Source organism: Copidosoma floridanum, unplaced genomic scaffold (genome assembly GCF_036245765.1).
Source record: "Copidosoma floridanum isolate Cflo_tuat_1 unplaced genomic scaffold, Cflo_Japanese_pri ptg000007l, whole genome shotgun sequence".
NCBI classification, from domain to species: domain Eukaryota; kingdom Metazoa; phylum Arthropoda; class Insecta; order Hymenoptera; family Encyrtidae; genus Copidosoma; species Copidosoma floridanum.
The window spans coordinates 2,968,012-2,980,780 of record NW_028321884.1 but is presented as its reverse complement, the minus strand read 5'-3'; the positions used below and the strand labels follow the sequence as shown (position 1 = coordinate 2,980,780).

The 12,769-nt window shown below is 42.4% G+C and overlaps 3 protein-coding genes across 4 annotated transcripts; 1 reads left to right on the top strand and 2 right to left on the bottom strand.

Moving 5' to 3' along the window:
* Positions 1 to 6,898: 6,898 nt before the first annotated feature.
* On the bottom strand, positions 6,899 to 8,979 carry LOC106636370 (KICSTOR complex protein ITFG2). Its single transcript, XM_014348759.2, has 5 exons — positions 8,803 to 8,979; positions 8,481 to 8,712; positions 7,498 to 8,383; positions 7,188 to 7,422; positions 6,899 to 7,089 (listed from the first exon to the last, which is right to left on the bottom strand). Exons 1-5 carry the CDS (start codon positions 8,977 to 8,979, stop codon positions 6,907 to 6,909), a joined length of 1,713 nt encoding a protein of 570 aa, XP_014204245.2. The 3' UTR covers positions 6,899 to 6,906.
* Positions 8,980 to 9,044: 65 nt separating this feature from the next.
* Positions 9,045 to 9,863, bottom strand: LOC106637486 (mitochondrial inner membrane protease subunit 2). Its single transcript, XM_014350287.2, has 2 exons — positions 9,353 to 9,863; positions 9,045 to 9,251 (listed from the first exon to the last, which is right to left on the bottom strand). The coding sequence occupies exons 1-2, from the start codon at positions 9,656 to 9,658 to the stop codon at positions 9,045 to 9,047; spliced, it is 513 nt and encodes a 170-aa protein (XP_014205773.2). The 5' UTR covers positions 9,659 to 9,863.
* Positions 9,864 to 9,946: 83 nt separating this feature from the next.
* LOC106636363 (dim gamma-tubulin 6) lies at positions 9,947 to 12,585 on the top strand. 2 transcript variants are annotated; one of them, XM_089588706.1, is made up of 9 exons: positions 9,990 to 10,019; positions 10,096 to 10,297; positions 10,389 to 10,683; positions 10,760 to 10,916; positions 10,993 to 11,135; positions 11,196 to 11,392; positions 11,462 to 11,852; positions 11,934 to 12,158; positions 12,249 to 12,585. In XM_089588706.1, exons 2-9 carry the CDS (start codon positions 10,205 to 10,207, stop codon positions 12,512 to 12,514), a joined length of 1,767 nt encoding a protein of 588 aa, XP_089444832.1. In that variant the 5' UTR covers positions 9,990 to 10,019; positions 10,096 to 10,204; the 3' UTR covers positions 12,515 to 12,585. The 2 variants fall into 2 exon arrangements, with proteins under 2 accessions (XP_023246833.2, XP_089444832.1); XM_023391065.2 differs by having other exon boundaries at positions 9,947 to 10,297.
* The last annotated feature ends 184 nt before the right edge of the window (positions 12,586 to 12,769 follow it).

Below are 12,769 nucleotides of genomic sequence, written 5' to 3'. Positions count from 1 at the left end.
CGCGAAAACCCCTCGTTTTCGCACAAAAGCCGCACCGCCGACGAGTTAAGTAACACCGGTTACACCTACACCCCCGCACAATACATTATTATTATTAGGCGCGTACAATGGGCCACGCGTCTTCTTATCTGAAACACCGCGCGTCGATGGAGCAACCGAGACGTCAACTTGTATATATAATATATACTGCCCCCGCCGCGGCCCAAAGGACCATCACCGTCCGTGTGTGCGCCGGCTAATATATAAGCCACAAATCCGTACGAGCTTATGCATCGAAAATTATGTTGTTGCACGGCCGCGTTTGCAGCGCGAGAGACAATCAGCCCGCAGTAAAGATCAAAAGGGGAAGGAAGTAAAACGATAAAAGTATACCGAGGGACGGAGGCGGGTCCGAGGGCCGTTTACAAACTCGTCGATCATCGCCGACGCTGATGATGTGCAAACACGCGCCCTAGGAGTGAGGGGGGAGCGCCTAAATCGTAACAAACTAAATTACCTATATACGCCGATCTGTGAGAGAGAGAGAGAGAGGGGGGAGCGCACCCCGCGATTATTCTTCCTCTCGTTGCAGCTACATAAACACACGTCAACGCCCGGCATTGTGGGCACACGAGGTCCTCCTTGTTGTATATACCTTTTGCCATCCCACCCTTGCGTCGCGCGTAGGAAGACGGAGCGCTTGAGAGCCCCCCCGTTCGCGCCACTACACCGCCCCACGTCTATTCTTCACAATGGCAGTGTATATATACAGATACCTTGTTGTACACCGGGAGGCAAAGAAGAAGAATTCGGAGTTTGATCTCTCTTTCTTTCTTTTTTTTTTTTTCTTTTTTTTTTTTTCCTTCTTCATGCGTTGTACCTTACGGCACGTCGAAACTGACAGGAAAGAGGAAACGCGCAGCCTCGTGTGTGTATACATGTACCCCATCACACTATACACGCCACGATAAGTATAATAGGTATATAACAGGGAGGAGGAGAGCGCATCAACGTCAGCGATGATACGTCGGAGGGGGGGAAAAAAAAAAGAGCCGAGCGCGAAGACGCCTCCTTTAGGGCTTATTTTCTCGCTCTCTGGCTCGATAATTATTATTACTATTATTGTTGTTGTGACGAAATAATCCAAAAAGACCAAGTATACGAGTGAAAAAAAAAAAAAAAGGGAGATTTCGGCCCGTGGGATCTGTATATATGTATATGCATACATTATACATTGTACCGCGAACGAGTCTCAAGATATCAATTCGGTGTATACACGGGCAGGGGGAAAGGGGACCAGTGCCCCGGAGATTGGTTTTTTTTTCTCCCCCCCCCCCCTTCCAAATGTCTTTACCCGTTTCGAGATCGGTTTTCCGAGTGGAGGCGTTGTGCACTCGTTACCGCACTTTGGTGCGTGTAGCTGTCACCCGAAGCCTATAGAGAAGAAAGGTGTGTGTAGGTATTATAGGTCGCAAGGAGAGCCCCGAAAGGAGGGCGAGGACGCTCGTGATGAGGGATTTTCCAAGGAGAGGAAGAAAGCCATCGAGCGACCGGGGGAAGGGGGGAGATTTCAGCCCGGGGGGGCAGCCGATCTTATTTTTAAGATATATATATATAGTGTATATATGTATATACATGCATGTATGCGTATAAGGTTGTTTCATATACATATATGTGCGTTGAGCTTTCGGTGGTGGTTCCGTGACGCCTGCGGTGCAGCCACGGTGCCATCACCAACGCGCACGTCATCGCGCGAGGTCGCGCGCGTTTACGCGCTCCGGTGATTCTTTTCATTTGGTCTCCCTCTAGTCTCTGCGCGCATATACTTACTAAAAAAAAAAAAAAAAAGGTATGCGCGAGAGTTTTTCCGAGCGTGTGCTCTGTGGGCGCGCTACCGTGCCTTTTTTTTGGTAAAATATTTGCCGGAGCAAGGGAATAAGCGCGTATTGTTGTTTATACACGGATGAGAGAGGGAACAAGCTGAAGCGGTGGTTTTGAAAAACGAGAGACTGATGGTATACGGAACGAGCCGATGCTTTTAGGGCGCATTAAGCACGGCTCACGCCTCGTCGCGTCCGCGAGAGAGGAGTTGCTTTTTCTTCCCTTTTTAACGGGGAATACATACCTCTATATAATATCGGAGGGAGGGGGGTGCTGGTAGAACCCGAGCGAGCATTAGTCGGCCATATTAATATAGGTATATACACATACGGCGAGTGGCTTATCGCGGGTAGGATTAGGCGGAACACGGGGGAGGCCTCGCGCGTGATTAGCCCCAGAGCGCGGTTATCGGCCTCCGACGCTCGATTTCATCGGTGGCCTCCTGCTACCTGTACAAAAATATGTATATGTGTACATATAACGATGCGTGTACATATATGTATAAATATAAGGTTCTCTCCTGATGATGCTATATAGGTGCTATTATACTTCTGAGGATGCCGTGCGTGCAGAGGAGGAGGAGGAGGAGGAGGAGGAGGAGGTGTAAGCGAGAAAGGAGAGATGACACATGGGCCGAGTCGTTTGGCCGGTTCGGCTCGGTTCGGCGGGCACAGTAGCGGCAAACAGCCATAAATATAAAATATGTCCCTCCTTTCAGGGAGCCTCGGGATTCGAGCTGCCGTGGCTGCCGTGAAAAATATATATAAAGAAAGAGACTCGGGAGGAGGATGCCCACCACCGTCTCTCTCTCTCTCTCTCTTGCTTTTTCTGCTTTGGAGTGCCGAGGAGAAATATACAACCAAGCTCAACACCTTTGTGCCCCCACGCTCTTTCTCTCTCTCGCGACACATTCCTCCGAGACGAGCTTCTTCTCTTTCTCTTCGCATTCGAGTGTACATATGGATGTACACCCATACTGTTATACCGCGAGGTGTATATGTATACATATTTTTATAATATAGGGATCGTTTTTTAAAAAAAGGGGGGGGGTCTCCTCGTCTTCGGCCAATTTCTGGTAAATAAAAATAAGGAGGCGCGCGAGGAGCCCACGTGTATTATATATGTATAGGGGTACGAGTGTGCGAAACGACGGCGGCACTGCCAAAAAGAGAGCCCCTCTATATATACCGAGGGAAAAAAGGGAGGAGGAGACAGATGTAAAAATCAAATGAAATGAAATGAAAAAAAAAAAAAAAAAAAAAGTGAGAGAATCGGAGAAGCGAAGAAGCGCATGAGAAGGCACTTTGAGAACCCGTTTGCGTGTGTGATATTATAAACGCTTGCTCGCTCGGTACCTTATATATGTATATCATATGTATTGCCTATATATATATATTATACTGTTGGCTGATCATGAGATGCTGAGGACCCATTATATGTGTTTATATTATACATCGATACGAATCTGTATCCACTCGTTGGTGGCATTTGTATATGGTACACATTATATATCGTGTATATATGGTATACACAGGCCATAGCATATCATACTATAAATATATGAGGTAGCATTTCGAATTGAGACGGAAGGCAAAACGAAAGAGTATGTGGGGCATCAAGCGAGTGAAGATGACGACGGTACGACGAGAGAATTTCACATAAATCTCCAGGGAGAGCGCGAGATATGTGTACTTTTACTGCGACAACTACGCCCTGGAAATCATAGTCTCCAGGGGAGGGGGGATGACGACAGTGGGACGCCTTGTGTTTTTCCGGTATACACCTCAGGACGTGTACATCATAAGTACATACAAATAAGGTAAAGTGGACGTGTATATGTATATGTATATGGGCCCGTTGTATACATATACATATATATGTACAGGGGGTATGGAGCTCCGAAAGGATGAGCCCCCCGCTGGGTCGGTCCGTCCCGAGCTTTCAGAGCCGAAAAAAAATAATGGCTAATTGAAAAGGAGGCCCGCAAAAATCCAGCTCTTTCGGAAGCTCACCTTTCGCACTGCAGCTGCGCCCGGCTGTACACAGGTATATTATGCACATACACACACATATATATGTATATACACGTGTACTCGAGAGTACTGGGGGCTTGTTTGGCCCGCAAACGACAATGGGTCCTGATTATCAGTCCGTCCCGGGGGGTCGTCGTCGCTACAGCCATACCGATCTTTCCTCCCTCCCTCCCTATACCTTCTCTTGTTTTTCTCCCACGTCTATACGCGATAAATGTACACCGTCTTTTGGTCCATATGCATTGATTGCTCCTGTGTTTGCGTGTCCCGGCGACAAGTGCGCGAATGATAATGTTACACAAACTCACCTCCGAGGCAGCGATGCAGCTTCTTGTCAGCCGCAACGAATCGAAGAATCGTCTAACGTCGCTCTTGGATAATATTAATTGTATCCGGGTGGTAAAGCACACTCGCGATCACGATGATGATGATGATGATCGTCAGCAAACACATGATCCCCGACAGCAGAGCTCCAACGAAGAACGAGACGTGCAAACGATCCGACGATCGGCAACCGATCGCCCCGTGTACTTTGCGTTCATGGCGCGTGACAGTGTATGTGCACACACGTGTAAATATTGCTGGTAAAGTACAGGTCAGGTGGAAAAGCAGAAAAAACAACGTAATGAACGAACGAAAGGAAAACAAAAAAAATAAATAAACCAAAATAAAAGAGAACGACGGGTCGTGGTGCTCGGTTGCTGGTGCGTATACAAGCGCCGAGACAGAGCGCTACAGGCAGCTGTGGGGCGCAAACTGGCAGCTAGGAAGTTTGGCCCGAGCCCCCGGAGCCCCGGCCGTGCCGAGAAACGTATAGACACACACACACACACACATGTACAGGAGTGGATGGGTCGCAGTGCGAAAGAGCGAGAACGAGCTACTACTCTCCCCGGTATAAATATACGCACGAGGAAAGGCAGTCTCCCTCGCAGCCTCTGCTCCGGGAGCCTATCATCTCCGGTGCCTGGACCCCGCGAGCTCGAGAGATGGCCGCCGGCTCGAGAGCCCATTGGCTCGTCGGAAGCGCGCGAGGCGGTGCCACTGCTCCCGAGGCGCCGCCCATCCTCCCTCTCGCGATGCATATTTTTTTGCTGACTCTCCTACCCCCATACATCGAGTGTACGACTACGTGTACAGTATACTTATATACCTACGAGGCGAACTGCGCCCCATTAGCATTCTTTTTTTCCCTCCCTGAGTTTTTTTTTTTTTTTTCTTTTCTACGTCCTTTTATTGCTCGTCCCGGAGAGCGCGTTCCCTCCTCCTCCTCTCTTCTCTCGCTCCGTGAGCGTGCATCTGTATATATGTGTGCGCGTTAATATTATATGCGGGAGGAGGAGTGAGAGATCGCTAGCCAGCCGGAGGATGGATTATATGTATATACATGCGCTGCGGCCACTCTGCTGTTCCTCTCCGAAAAACTGTCACTCGACACCCCAACCCCGTCCTCCCGAAGCAAAGTGTCAAAGAGCTGTCAGGCGCCTCGCGAGCGATTCGAGTGCATCGGACCGAAGCAGAAGGTGTATAGAAGATCGAGGGGAAAAAAACAAAAAAAAAAACAAAAAAACGGATCGAGCTCGTGTAGGTGGCCTCCGTGCTGTTTCTGTTATGCCCATACGTATATATGATATTGTATGCAGTGACTATTTGACACCTGACGCGGGGGCCTTGTTGAAAAATGTAAAATGGGTCGCGCGCGCGCGATATACATCTCTCTCTCTCCCCCTACGGAGGAATGCGGAGAAGAGAAAAAAAAAAAAAAATGATACGCGACTTTTGCTTCCTGCACCGATACATCGTACATTATGGTTTTCGACCTGCATCGTTTTTACTTGTTTTTCGTACCCCTGTCTTCATGATTGCTATATTTTTGTTCTCCTCGAGCAAGTATCCCCCGGTGCTCTTCTTTTTTTTTTTTTTTTTTTTTCCTCGAGACGGCTGTAAGTAGTGCATTTGCCGTCCAGCTCGTGAAGGCAGTTTTTTTCTTCTTCTCTATAGTACTTTTACCCCCGCCTCGTGTCTCTCTTGCCTTTCGCGAGCCATTAGTCTTGAAGCTCTGTATACCCATATATATAGAAACGATATGCCCCAACGTTTACCCTGCACGGCCAACGAGCCCGCGTCGACACAATGGCCATAGGGCATCAACGAACAAAGCTAACTACAGAGGCAGCCTCTTTTGATTCTTCATATAGCCCCGTATACCTATTAGGGTTTTTTTTTTTTTTTACCCACGGATGCATGGTCGTACCTATAGAGGTATAAAAATCAAGTAAGTGAATTAGCCGGCCGCTCTCTCTTTATGCTCGATTTGGAACGCCGAAAAGAAAAAAAATGACGGCAAGAGAGTATAGATATATGGTACCCAATACAAGGTACATAATATCTATTGTGCACACGCCCGCGCGCAACAAAACGGAGCCCTGATCGTTCCCCATTAAAAGTCTATATAACAAGCGCCCAACAGTCGCGAGTAGACCTACCTCCCTTCTGTATATATATCTGTATCTTTATACCTACCTCCTTCTCTTCGCCTGTACAAATATACGCGGCTAAGCGGATTAACGGCTGCCCTTGCGATACTCTTATATAAAATACGTATATATATGCAAACAAGCCCGAGGTTCTTCTTCACTGTCTTGAGATGTTGCTGCTGCTGATGATGATGATGATGATGATGATGACGATGATGCCCGGTGCTGATAATAAGCCCCTCTTTCACTTTCCGAATGATGGACTCGAGGAGAGGTGTCAAACTTAGAAAAGCAGAGAAGAAAAAAATCGCAAAGGGGGGCGAATTAAAAGAAAAAAAAACAAAAAAAAACAAAAAAAAAAGCTAATGAAATTACGATCGATTCAAGTGTATCAGGGGAAGTGTCTTACCAATACACATGAGTTTATATGTGTGTATACAGAGCTAGGATATGGAGATGAGAGGAGAATGGATGACAGGCCGTTGTTGAAACGTTAACGATAAAATATGTATATACATATATCTTTATTGCAACGATCAGTGCGTTCCGTACAACAACCACTCCGTCAACTGTTTAAGCTGCGCCTCGCGCTCGCAGTCCGAGCTACCGGTCAGCAGTTTTCTAAGCATCTCTTTTTGCTCCTCTTGCTCAAGCAAGCCTTCCGCATTCAGCGCCGTCACCATCATACTGGGAAGACTGACGTCGTAATACAGGAAAATCTAGTTGAGATATTTCATCGTTATTTTTTATTTTATTGAATTTTTTTTCTTTCTTTTATTATTTTTTTCATCCCCCCCAAACAGATCATCTTCATCACCTTGTTGTGAAAGTTATTGTAGACAAGGCAGGGAGTTGACGATCGTGGGAAGACGCTGTACATTCCAGCGCAGAAGGCCCTTACCGGATCCTCGAATTGAAATCGCACGCTGTTTCGCTGTTGATCGAGGATATAGGTCTGACCGTCCCAGCTACACGCGATTATTTCATCGGCTCCGTCTCCAGTCACGTCCAGCGGACACAGAGCTGCTATGTGATGGTCCACCTGCATTGCCCTAAAAGTACGACAAATTTTTGCATTCTCCGGCATTTGAAAAACCAAACGTTACAATGAATAAACGAAATATTACCATAGTATTATTTCATCTTTGACAAGCATTATGGTACCATCGAGTGTGGCCAAAGCATAGGATTTTGAATTTTTCTTTGTTTGACTTTCACTATTGATTTGTTTCTTCAAGTCATCCAATTTTGAATCACTGCCTCTTATATTGTTATTTCCATCCTCCAAGTAATCAATACCATCTCGTTTAGTATCAAAGTCTTGAAAAATGATGTTTCCCCCAACGACGTTACCATCCACATCATCAACACCCGGGCTATTGTTTTCACTGACATCTTCCGATACGGTACATTTGTTTCGTAAATCATCGGAAAAGGACGAATGACGAGTGGTATCGTTGGAGGACATGCATTTGATGCTATCGTCATCGGGAGAACTTTTGATCTTGGGCTTGAGATTTCCGAGTATCTCGGTAGAAATGTTTGGATTGCGCATCCTCGACTTACCCAGTGTTTGATAGTCGATGCTAGCGGCAGCTTTACTACTATCATTGAAACATTCGTCGTCCACCTGGCAGTCATCGGTATTACACTTGATTCGCATAAAAGTTCCGCCCGGCTGAGCAACCAGTAACGTGGGTTTACCCTCCGAGTCGTCCTGCAGGGTCACAGATCCGATTTGATTGGTGCACTCCCACTTATTCAGTCCCACAAGCTTACCCGAGCCCAAGTCTGCGTTGCTTGACCACCTGTAGGATCTCACTACACGGTCGGTCAGGCCGATAATTAATTCATTGGCACCGTCTTGATCTACGTCTGCAATCAGAACTACTTTTGTGTTGGCAGGTATTCTTTGAACGTGAACACATTCCATTTTTCCAGTTGACTCATCTGATTTACCCACATTGTTTTTGTGGTCAGATGTATTGGAATCGATTGTGCTATTTAAGCTTCCTGTTTGTTGGAAACAATATTATTTAAAAATTTTTTTTTTTTTTTTTTTTTTTTTTTTTTTTTTTTTTTTTAACACAAATTGCACATGAAAATTTACCTGCTTTGGTTCGAGAAACGTTGTGATCCAAAGGCTCTCCATTTTCAGAAGTACTATTCTCAGAATGCAATGTGTTGAAACCTGGATTAACGGATCGTGGGCTGTAATAAATGTGTATCCAACCATCACCAGAGATCGCGATCAGGGCATTTCTGCCATAATTAAAAATATCACCAATGACAACACTTGTCACTAATCCAAGACCTGTGATTTTTTGCCACAATTCCGTACCCTTGAACATATCATTTTTTTCTTAGTAAGAAAGTAATAAAAATAGAGAACAATAGAAAGAAGAATAGCATTTCCACTAAAATATCGTTACCTTAAAAATATACAAGTCTCCTTCAGCAGTTCCAACAACCAATTCGTTATCTCCATCATTGTCTACATCACCAATGGTCATTCCGTGCATAAAAAGCGTCCCAGGTACATCCCACTGCAGTCTCTTAACAAAGCACACAGCTCTCATTTTGTCAACAATAAATGTTTTGTCTGGCATATAATAAGTATAGTTCTACACACAAAACATACACACAGTAGAGGTCTAGATAAACACAGCCACAATCAAACAGCTAATGGTGAAAAACTTGTGTTATTCAGAGGCAAACGATTGCTTGGCACATAGTTATTTAAACTCTGCCATCTACTTGGTGGCCACACTATACAAGTAGCTTTTGCTGTTATAATTTTAACTGGTATTGGTCCAAATGTGTTTGAGTCCATCGAGTGGCCAGTATGATCTCCTTCGACCCAACATTGGTCGTCTGGCACCTTTAAGAGCAAAGCAAAGAATTGGCATGAAAATAATTACAACAATTACAACATGTGTCCATTAAATGATTGGTTCAAGTACACGTATGGGTTGTACCAACCTCGAGAATGTCTTTTTTGTAGCCAATAGTGTGAACTACATCCCCCGAAAGGCCAATGACGCGCTTAATCAGCTTCTGATTTGGATACTTGGGGGACTTGAAGGTGACGATATCGCCTCTTTCGATGCTCCTATTCCTGACAGACCAGCGATTCAGAAATACATAGTCCTCCTGCTCAACGTCGGGATTGAGGGCCGGTTGCATTGAGACACCCTCGACGCGGGCCACATAACCGACTTGAGTGAAAAATAAAAAACCTACGGGTATGCCTACGACGACGCTACGGAGAGTTTTTGGGATTCCCATTAATTTTGATAAAACGGACGAGTGTGAACTCCGAAATTTTGAGTGGAAAACATAACCTGGACTTTCGAAAAAAAATTTTTAAAAGCCTGACACGCAAACCAAATGATCTCTGATCTGATCATTGCAGAACTTGCAGACTGTAGAGTTGCAGACTCGTCAGCTGTGTGCGCTGTGTGTGTGGTGGAAATGGGGGATGGGGGAGTGTTTTTTTTTTTGTTTGATGTCCACATTCATCAGTAGACTATTAGAGACATCTGACGAGGAACACTTCGAGTTCGAGTCCGGAGACGACGGAGAGTGAGTCGTGAACTCTCTCGTATCGGATACTTAACGGTCTTCGACTTCGGCAGACGACTCAAACGTTTATTTTGATTTGAACGATAGTAGCTGACGATTGTGATAGTTAACGAATGATTTGATTTTTTTTACAATTTCAGTGGGTACATCAGTGTTTGATAATTTCAGCTCGAAATTATCGTTGATAAGCAACAACAAATAGTACAATTTGCTGGAGAGATCCTCCAAGAGCTAACGAGCTGACAAAAAATGGACAGAGTGTCTGCTTCGTTTCACAAAAATGTACTTTTGCTCACAAAGTCTGTGCCACCCAATACCGATTTCAAGAAACACTTCAAAGAGGTACTATTTCATAATTTCGATCGTATACACCTTGTATTTACATACGAATGTAGTACATGTTTGTGACAGTGATATTTTATTCATGTTTCAGAATATGTTTGACAAGCCCAACACCTCTGGTTTCATGCACGTTTCTTACTACCTGTTGAGTATTTACTACAAGGACAGTTTGAAGAACAAAGTGACGTGGCCAGTAATTTGCAAACAGACAGAGAGTCAATATCGAAATGACGTAAAAAAGTGCCTCACAACCATTGCAAGTGAACATATTGATGTCAATTTTCCCCCAATACTTGCATCTCACTTGTTGTTGGCTGGAGGCACAAAGTTCATTTTAATCATGTGGAAATTGTCTATTGTGATTTTACGTGCTTATTTAAGACAAGGTTTTTACCCTTGGCTTGACAAAGATTAAAATTGTTTTGTTTACTTATTTATTAAATTTCTGATCACTACTTTCAGAACATGAGAGTATTCTTTCAAATGCACCAAAGCAAGGTCCATGTCAAGAGTTAGCAATGAGATTCTTGATAAATGTTACAACAAAGCATACAAATTTTATTTCAAGAATACGCAATGATAGAGAAAATGCAGAAATTGAAGCTAAGAAATTTTTAAGGTACAAGCATTAACTTTTCTATAAGCCTTGATCATAATACGTTAACATCATCAAAGCAATTTATGATTTATTTTAGTGAAAAAAACCAAGAGCAGAATGATTTGAAAAAAGAAATTTTACAGTTAATGGAAGATTTGAAAAATATTGTTGAAGCTGCACCAGCCAATAAAACTGCTAAACAAAAACTGTTGAATATTGATAACAAAGAAATAGTTAATTGTGAGTATTAAGAGCAATATTGGTCAATTAATTTGTTGAAATTTTTATAAAATATTTCAGTATGGGTTAAGTCGTTGGTCAGCTCTTCACAAACTATAGAAAAATATTGTGAGTCTCTAGAGGAACTGGATGAATTATTGAAATATATAAACAATGTAGTTTCAAATATCACGGGTAATTCGCAAACTTTAAATGGACACGCATTTGATAAAATAAATACTGATATACTTTACAAATTGGTACCACCAGATATACAGGTAACTATCAGTCTAAAGATGTTTTAATTTTTATATTTAAATAATATTACACTTATTACATTTTTTTAGATTCTTTTATACAACTTGTACCAAGAAGATTCATTGAACATAAATAATTTTTTTTCAATTTTCACTGTATTAGTTAAACAATGTGCAAAGGCAAGTCTTAAAAAAAAATGTATCCAAGAGTTGTCTAGTTGCACTGAGCAACTAAAAATTAGTAATGGGCAATTACAAAGCGCAATGAATGATTTTCAAAATCTACACAAAGAAATGGAAACGTTTCGTACAAATAAACTCACACAAAATCGTAAATTAAAGGATACCCAAGAAGTTTTAACAGATGCTCCAGAATACGCTAAAGTACTTTTTATGCCTTCACCATGTATTCAAATTACCAATAATTATGAAGCAGGCTTAACCGTTTCTCAAAATGATTTAAAACTAACACCATCAGAAAGTAATCACTATTTATTATATTACTTACTCAACCTATAGTTCAATACAATACAATGATTTTAATGTCTATGAATTATTTTAGATGCTCACAAGGAATTATTTGGAAAATATGCAGAAAGCAATAAAAAAGGAATTTTTTTGACAAAAAAAAAATTACCTTGCCTACGAATAGATTTTGAAGATGAAACATTCAATGACACAAGCAGTTTCAAATCATTATCTTTACCGCAGCGCTTTCACACGCCTCCAAAAAAAGGAAACAAATACTCACGAATATTTTCCACACTACGACATAATTATAACAGAGGTAAAGAATCGTTCAGTATCATCTTACGCGAATTTCACCTCATGTATCTTTAAATTACTAATTTATGATACTTTTCATGGAAAAAATAAGTCAATAACAGTATGATGACATTAATGTCTACAAACTCAATTCTACCTGCAATGCCTAAAAATAGTTGCACATCTATGATAGACTCGTGTAACTCCAGTCAAGAATTTTCTCGAGAACCGCTACTGTCGCATCCACGTTTAAATTCAACTACCGTGATGGAAAAGTTGGAGAAAAAAGTACCACCAAAAAGTCATAAACGGCGATCTATAAGCGATTTAGTTGAGAGGTACAAAAATCTTGTACAGAAGCGAGATATGCAAACATAAGTGATTATTACTTTGTTGAATTATGTGTATTTTATGTACAGTTCAAATCTTATTTATGTAAACTTTTTTTACTTTTTTTGTACCAATAAAATCATACTGATTCTCAAAAATTCCATACAATATCGTAAATTACAATTAAGTATATCATTTAATTATTGCTAACCAGAAAAAATGGTATGAGTACTTTAAAACAGAAAGCACATATTTTATTAAATACATTGTATGCAAGTGTTTTGACTTTTATTTCAATGAATT